Genomic DNA, 8,281 nt, shown 5'->3' on the forward strand with positions numbered 1-8,281 from the left:
AGATTAGTAGACTATCTTGTTAGTGTTATAATGAACTATGACTTTAGAGAGTGTCAACGTCTTTTGTATTTTAACTTTAATATGAATGGTGAGGATGATAATATATGGATCGTAGAGATGAATGTAAATTATGATTTTCCTTTTGAGTTTCTCGTAAATAGTTATATCCATCATATCCTTAGTTTTTATATCTATCGAGGGACAATTAGACCCTTGAGAGTTATAAATAATGTTTTTGCTTTCTACGAGCATAACCTATTTGGGAGACCCACCCAATATACATTTGAGAGATTTTCAAGTATAGAGATTGTGGTGGATCCTGGTGATGACTACCTTGGAGAAGATGAAAAATTGACTGCTGAGGACTTAGCCGAGATAGAGGGCTGGTATGATATGGATGACTAGAATCAGGTCTTCAGTATATGGAGTGGATAAAGACTACTCTTAGGACTTAGTTTACTTTGGTCATATAAATATTTATGCTAAGTCTTATAGCTTTTTGATTAACATTTTGTAAATTATTATGCTGGTTATATGTAAATGGAACTTAGTACCGTATGTTCCTTAACTCTTTCCGTATAATGAATTATTAAGTTACAATTTACTTTTTGCATTTTATTCTCTTAGTTAATTCTGCGAATGAATTTATCTACAAAAAAATTTTAAATTTTTTTTCTCAATTTTATATTGCCAATTTTAATTAAAATTTATTTTATATCCTTTCAAAATATATAAATTTTAATGAACTTCAGTAGTCAAAACTTAGGGTATTACATAAATAGTAACTTTAATTTTTAAAATTTGGAATGAAATTAATAAATAAGTGAATAAAAAGTAAAATTATTACAATAAAAGTGAATGCAATTCTTAATATGTCATTCTTAATCAATTTTAATAAAATTTATACGTGACACATTATAAAAAAAATAAATACCTTGAATGTATAATAGATTTTTATTTATAATATAAAAATTGAAGGTTGATATATTTTTACTTTAATTATAGTAAATATTTTTAATTTTAATAAAAAATAATTTTTTTTACTTACACAAAATATAAAACTTTTAATAAGTTTTGTCAATAATAAAAATAATTTTTTAAAAATCTTTATTTATAAGAAAAGTTTAAGGATTATTTTAGAAATTTTCATGTTTTAAAATGATATAAATCATTTTATGGTAATTACAACTTTTTAATTAATTTCGTTATAATCAATCAAGCTCTTACACTGCACTATAACAACTTAATTTTTGTATATAATAATTTTTTTATTATAAATATATTTTTATTTTATGTTTTATAATATTTTTACAATAATATTTTTTATTTAAATTTAAAAATATATAATTCAACATTATCATTTTTCCCCTAAATTATATCTATCATTCATTTGAGTCAATATCCTCTTCAAACCGGATAAAATTTACTATAAATGATAAAATTTATTTTTCAAGTATTTAACACATTTTATTATTTTTAAAACATTATATATATATATATATATTATAAATATTAATTAACGAGAAACTATCCTTTATTAGTTTTAAAATTAAACTATGAAATAATTTGATTGAGTTGTATTCACTTTTAAAAAATTTTGAAAATTGTTAACACATTCTTTAAAACTTTTTTTTTTACTTTAAATTTTTTTAAAAATAAAAAATTATATAAATATTTTTTAATTTAAATATTTTTTTAATTTTATCAAGATTAATTTAACTAGAATTGATTTTAATTATCAAGATAAAGTAAAAACATAAAAAAATTAAATTCCTGTGATATTATTTATATCTAATTTTGTTTTTATCGGTTACGTTGACGTTAGCGAGTGTCGAAAAAGTACTGACCAATAACGTGTCTTGTGCATTGACATTCAAGTTATTATCTACTCTCACCAAACCGAAAAAACGCGGAATTGGAAACTTCTGTATTTATTATTATTTAACAAGGCTCACACACTACTGCTTCCTTCTTCCTCACCACACCCATTCATTGCATCGTTGATTTTCAAGAACAACACTTCATTCACTCGCAAGAATCGCAGGTTATTATTGTTATTTTTTAATCTTTTTTAGTATAATTTAAAGTAAAACTTTTATATTCGTTGCTTAGGATTGGATGTTGCTGATTATCCACCTAACCCTTTTAGGCTTTGTCACTCTATTATTTTGTTTTATGATGTGTGATCAGAATCCACGATCTGAGCGTGTGTTTAAAAGTTGTCTCCCGTCAATTGAGTTTCACCCATTTTATGATCAATTTGTATCAGCTTATTTCTCGTATTGTTTTTATGTTTAAGAAGAATTTGTAAATTGAAGCTCTATGTTGTTGACCTGGTTTATCAATTTCACCATGATTATCATATTTGCTCGTTTTATATTATAATTCACTTTGTATTAATTTCGTAGCTATATATCCACCTTCTTCTGACGGAATTGAAAGGTTTGGTATATGATATTACTCTTGCAGGGTTTTCGGGTCTTGTTTCTCGTTATCATTTCCTTTATATGCTTTAACACTCACTGGTTTAATCTCAATTGATGCATTATTCTATTTTTGTTGCTTTGTTGAGTGTTCTAACTGGGCTTGTAGGAAGTAGATTAGGTAAGATCACTTGTTCGATAAATTTGGGATTGCAAAATGTTTCATGACTGTTGGGTCTTTCAATTGTTGTAGGTTCCGTGTCTGTAGATTGTTGTAAGAGTTTGCTTGTAAGTTGAAACATCAAGTAAGTGCTGGCTCAAGATATGATGAATCAAACTCAGACTGAATATTGGGGTGAAAGTTCTGGCTCAACTTCCCATAGCAGTCAGCAGGAAGTTGAGGATGACCGGATGATTGCTCTTGTGCTGTCAGAAGAGTATGCAAAATTAGATGGAGCAGTTGCTCAGCGCCTTTCCAACTTGGAACCTGTTCCTGTAAGAATTCCTGCTTTTCAGATATTCCCCTAAATAAAACTTTGGATTTTGACCAGTTATGGATTTATAATATAGGTGACATTTTTTCTTTCTTCTCTGTAAATCACATTTTTATAAAACTTATTTATCTTATTTTTGCTTCATTGGCATAATCATCACATTGGAAGGTAGACTTTTATGGGCAATTGCACTTTTCCTTTCCTTAAACAGGGTGGGACAGAGGGATATCCATAATTTGACTAATGTTTTTTTTTTTTTTTAAATTTCTTCTGATTCCAACTTCTTGAAATTACAGCATGTTCCCCGGATAAATTCCTTTATTCCCACCGTAAGTGATGCTAGTATGGATCACCAACGTCTGATTCAGAGGTATGTCTTTCTCCTATATAAAATTAGCTATTTATTGTGAGAGTATTCTTAATCTTTAGTTTGTGGTAGAAAGATGGCTAGTGAAATAATGAAAATGTGCAGAAAAATGCACTTTTTATTATATACAATTAAAAATATAGAAGGTCAATTAAATAATTTTTTCGGTTGAAAATGAGTAGAAACTATAAACAACAAATTCTGCTTGGTTGTTTAAATGAAAATGACTTGGGATGGACATATGTACGACATAGTAAAGTAGAAGAGTTGTGGGGCATGCTGTGGCTCTAGTGGCAATTTTAAGAGGTCGTGTAGTTGTGGTTAGAAAATAAGATAACAAAGCTGTTGTAAAAACTCTTGATGAGAGCAGTATACTGGCTTTTTTAACCTCTAGGAATAAACAGAGGTGCATATTTTCAATGTCTCGTCAGTGAAATGTAAAAGAAAAAATATGGGTGAAATCAGCAACCTTTCGGTATCTGGATCTTAGCACATGAGTATTTACTGTATTTTTTTAAACAGTAATACTGTTACTTAATGATGGAGAGAATTCATATGCTGGAACTTTAAGAATTCCAGATTAGGTTTTTTGCAACTTTGAAAATTTGGTTTTTGACTGAGTCTTGTGGTATTGTATGATCATGTAGTGGACCTTTTCTAGTGAGATAAAACTTTGTTGTTGTTATTGTTGACTATTGCTCTTACCATTTACAATTGTTGACCCACATATTGACAAGTCTTAGACACATAGATTTATGAAATAATGAGGTTAAGATCAGCTTGTAAAATGTTATGCACATATTTTTACAGTGCATTTACTGTTTGTTGAAGGAATTAAAACCATTCTCTCTTCACTCTTTTAGGTTGAATGTATATGGTTTATGTGAAGTTAAGGTATCTGGTGATGGAAACTGTCAGGTATGTTATTACTTTTATAGCAACTGTTTATGAGGTACAAGTACAAGCATTATCCTAATATTTTTTGAACTGTTGCTGATGACTCTCCCTACGTTGCAGTTTCGTGCCCTTTCTGATCAGCTGTATAGGTCACCTGAACACCATAAGCATGTTCGTAAAGAGATTGTGAAACAGGTATGTTGTACTATTGTTGGTCATGGAAAGAATAATGTCCATGAAATATGTCAACCTATGAAGACATCTGGTTTTCTTGGTTTGTTAATGTTTAACTAGGTCAACCAATTTAAATTTGGTGATTTGTAGATGAGGAGTTCTGAATCAATGAATGTATAATAAAAATGAAGAGAGGGAGAAGGGGGGAGATACAAAGGAGCTTTTTATTCTTTTATAATGTATTAAATTAAATGGAAATTATTGATTAATGAAAATGTATTAGTTAAGTAGTAACTGTATAGAGTAAGCAATGTCCTCCAAGAGAAGAAATTGGAAAGTTTTAAGATATGTAGGTTAAGTTATCAGCATATTTAGTTATAAAATTTATTAGGGAAGTTGTATCCTCTGTTCTAGATGGTGGATCAACATGAAAACTATTAATTATATTAAATATTGCAAATAGATAGTTTGTGATACTTATTTGCATAATGTTTCTCATTGCCAGCTCAAAGATCACCGTTCATTATATGAATGCTATGTACCAATGAAGTACAAAAGATACCACAAGAAAATGGCTAAGTATGTATATTTCAGATAAACCATGATATATAAAATGAACCATCCCATTTGTGGATTCTTTAAGTAGCATTTTTATCAAATGCACTATATTCACCTTTTTCTACTGCATGTTAGATCTGGAGAATGGGGGGACCATGTTACCTTACAGGCAGCTGCTGATAAGGTTTGTATATTCAAACAGTGATGCTACCAATTGATAACTATTTTTTTCATTCTGTTTTTTTTAAAATATTTATATTTTTATATTAAAACAAAGATGTAAAAGTTCAATTCTATTTTAATTTAAGGAACATTTTTACATAGAGAAAAAGATTTTCAGTTGAAGTTTGTGATTGGTGCTTGAGGTATAAAGTAAGAACATATTTCTCAAGCTCTCACTAATGTTCTAAAGCAGATCTATATGGCTGATTTTTCAAAATTTCCTTCTAGGAATTTCAGGTCATGAATATTAAAGTTTTAGAATTAAATTTCTTTTTTTGCAAAATATGTTGTTTAGTGCCATTTAGATAAAATATTTATGCCATCACTGGCTTGATACCTTCTTAAACTTTGAAAATGATAGAATGGGCAAAATTGACTGGTTATTTCATTGTTACCTAGCAAAAGCTATTATTAATATAATAATGTGCTATTTGAATAGTATTTGGTAATATGTATTGCATCTAATATTGCTTTTAAGTGTGCGTGAGTGTGTTTACTTTTATGTTTGTGGCCTTCATAACGGGTGAAACTTTTTGGAACTCCAGTGTGGGTGAGAGAGGTGGGTGAAGAAGCCCCACATTTGAAAGCAACGGACAATGTAATGACCATATGGGAAAAAGATTCATTGACTTAATGGATTAAGGTGTTAACAATTTTGGGTCAAATCTTGCGAATTAGTTTTCATTGTGTTTTTCCTTGCTTAGTCCATTAGTGAATTGACAAGATTTGGTTATGTGTGCTACTTCGAAGAATCTGTAAGTGAAACCTAGTTAGCATTTTTGGTAAAGAAAAGTGATCGTGTATGGTATTCACATTCTGTTCTTTTCCCCCCCCTCACACACACACATAATTAATTCTGGTTCTTGAAGACCTTAAATGTAAGTTTTATTCTGGTTCTTATCCTGTCAAGCATATTGATGGAGATATCATGGCTACCTATTTTGATACATAACTCGTGAAGCAAAAGAATTGAGTTTTCTTGTGCCATGATTTTTATAATAGAAGGAAAAATAATATAGTAATGAAATTATTTTATTGTACTGAAATTTTTATGCCATTGGAGTTCGTGCACTGGTTCTGTTCTCAAATTTGATTCTACAACATATTCTCTTGACAAATTTGAGGCTATTATTTGTCTATTGTTAATATGCTATGTGTTGTAAAATAGTGTGAATCCATATAATGTTTCTTGTTTTTAATGTAGTTTGCAGCAAAGATATGCCTTCTGACATCATTCAGAGATACTTGCTTCGTTGAAATTATGCCACTGTACCAAGCACCACAACGTGGTAAGGCCATCATCACAGTTATTATACCTAGCCATAACTTACTTTAGTCTTTTTTGATTATGTAGAAGGCAAAGCTAAATAGAGACCACGTGCCTTGTGAAAGCTTTTGACATATTATAAATGTTGTTTCAAGAAAGATTATGCTTTGCACATTCTGAAATGGTAGTGTACCTCCACACCTTTCTGATAAAGAAAATATTTTTGAAGTTCCAACCAAAGATACGATTTTCCCTAACTTAAGATAGCAGTACTGTCCTCTTTTTGTCAACTTAATAAATTCTCGTAAGATGATTCTCCTTCAAAATCAAGCCCACAATAATTGAAATACTCTCGTATCTTTAATTTAGTATTATATAGTAGACTTCTCTTACGCTTTTTGTTTCCATTTATGTTCTTAATGATGTAGAATTGTGGTTGAGCTTTTGGTCTGAGGTTCATTACAATTCACTGTATGCAATCCAAGGTTTGTTCACTATAACATTCGTTAGATTTGAATTTCAATTGCTTTTGGTGTATTGAATATGACTTTTGCCTTTGTTTTAGATGCACCAATCCAGCATAAACCAAGAAGGAAACATTGGTTATTCTAGGAGAGGTAAATACAAGCATTGAGGTCATAAGATGTAGTGTTGTGTATACATTCTTTATTATTTATAGGTATGGGAAAAATGTCCGTTAAACTCACTTTCAATTATGAGACTTTGGCAAATAGACCTCTTGACATCAAATTGAGAATTTGCAAGACATCGTAATAATCACTTCTATCTAATTTTGGTTTATCAATTTATCTTTGCATCGTTTCCACCACTCATTCTCCCGTTGGATCTTTCAGTGATCGGCTCCTTGCTTGATGCCAAATATCTAATATTATACATTATTCAGTGAAGGAAAACTACATAATTGAATATTGAAGTTCTATTTGCCTAAGTATTAAAGATGCAGTGGGCACTGGACATTTTGTTCCTACACATAAAGGGGAGGAAGCTGGAGGGGAAGAAATTACTTTATAATTTTTCACTTCATTATTTTTTACAGTATGATTCTTTTATTAATTTATTATTTTATTTTAGTCATGCCTTTTTATATTGGGAAGAGCACTCCATTATGATTTGTATTTTCTATTACTTTGTAAAGCAAATCATGTATTGACTTACAAAATTGTCATAGCTATTTGAACTATGCAAATCCTTTGATTTTTCCCATCAGCATATGCATTAGCCTGGCAAATGTACGAGTGGTTCAAATAACTTGAGTGCATATTCAAGAAGAACTCATCACATAGAGTTCATTAATTAGTTTGAATAAACCTTTTAACAAATATTTATAGAAGAAAATAAAAACAAATTACTCTATCAACTTGAGCTTAAACGAAAACGATAACCACAATAGTCATTAACAACAATTAAGTTGAAAACATATGCATTAGATTATACATTATAAGGTGCAAATCACCCACTTTCTAAATTTTTGTTGTAACACAACGCATAAACCAACAATCAGAACAACACTATCAATCGAAGAAATATTATTGCCTTGTATCGCGATCCACAAGTTTTTCACACTTCTCAAGCCACCAACAAAGTCGCATTATGTCTAAATGATTATCCGAATGAATGAGCTATTACACGCAAAAGTGTACATAATCAATCGATTGTAAACCATCGCTAACCTCCTACTGTTTGTTGGAGCCCTAATAATTGGCTGTACTTTTTGCTATATGGACTACTTAGGAAATAAATTGTCGGGTTGACAAATAATACGTTAACACCCACTACAATCGTGTCTATACTAGGTCACATTCATTCCCTCCTAGTGGTCAACTAACTTGCCTAGACCACTATAAAATCCCCCTCAAAA

At 30.0% G+C, this 8,281-nt stretch overlaps 1 protein-coding gene across 3 annotated transcripts; it reads left to right on the plus strand.

The window, feature by feature from the left end:
- The first annotated feature begins 1,911 nt into the window (after positions 1 to 1,911).
- On the plus strand, positions 1,912 to 7,664 carry LOC113867194 (OTU domain-containing protein DDB_G0284757-like). Of its 3 annotated transcripts, none has more exons than XM_027502315.1 (11): positions 1,912 to 2,044; positions 2,677 to 2,918; positions 3,214 to 3,287; positions 4,148 to 4,202; positions 4,302 to 4,376; positions 4,861 to 4,934; positions 5,049 to 5,097; positions 6,340 to 6,424; positions 6,831 to 6,887; positions 6,968 to 7,019; positions 7,257 to 7,664. In XM_027502315.1, the coding sequence occupies exons 2-10, from the start codon at positions 2,748 to 2,750 to the stop codon at positions 7,012 to 7,014; spliced, it is 687 nt and encodes a 228-aa protein (XP_027358116.1). In that variant the 5' UTR covers positions 1,912 to 2,044; positions 2,677 to 2,747; the 3' UTR covers positions 7,015 to 7,019; positions 7,257 to 7,664. The 3 variants fall into 3 exon arrangements, 2 of the variants coding, with proteins under 2 accessions (XP_027358116.1, XP_027358115.1); XM_027502314.1 differs by having other exon boundaries at positions 1,964 to 2,044; positions 7,307 to 7,628; XR_003505147.1 differs by lacking the exon at positions 7,257 to 7,664 and having other exon boundaries at positions 1,913 to 2,044; positions 6,340 to 6,586; positions 6,968 to 7,144.
- Positions 7,665 to 8,281: the final 617 nt, after the last annotated feature.

This window comes from Abrus precatorius, unplaced genomic scaffold (genome assembly GCF_003935025.1).
Source record: "Abrus precatorius isolate BTA unplaced genomic scaffold, Abrus_2018 Scaffold5, whole genome shotgun sequence".
NCBI classification, from domain to species: domain Eukaryota; kingdom Viridiplantae; phylum Streptophyta; class Magnoliopsida; order Fabales; family Fabaceae; genus Abrus; species Abrus precatorius.

Excerpts from the sequence above, each read along its gene's own strand:
- LOC113867194 (XM_027502315.1), top strand. The coding sequence starts at position 2,748 with ATGATGAATCAAACTCAGACTGAATATTGGGGTGAAAGTTCTGGCTCA. Across the intron at positions 5,098-6,339 it reads TACAGGCAGCTGCTGATAAG|TTTGCAGCAAAGATATGCCT; the intron begins GTTTGTATATTC and ends TTTTTAATGTAG. Across the intron at positions 6,888-6,967 it reads TTCACTGTATGCAATCCAAG|ATGCACCAATCCAGCATAAA; the intron begins GTTTGTTCACTA and ends CCTTTGTTTTAG.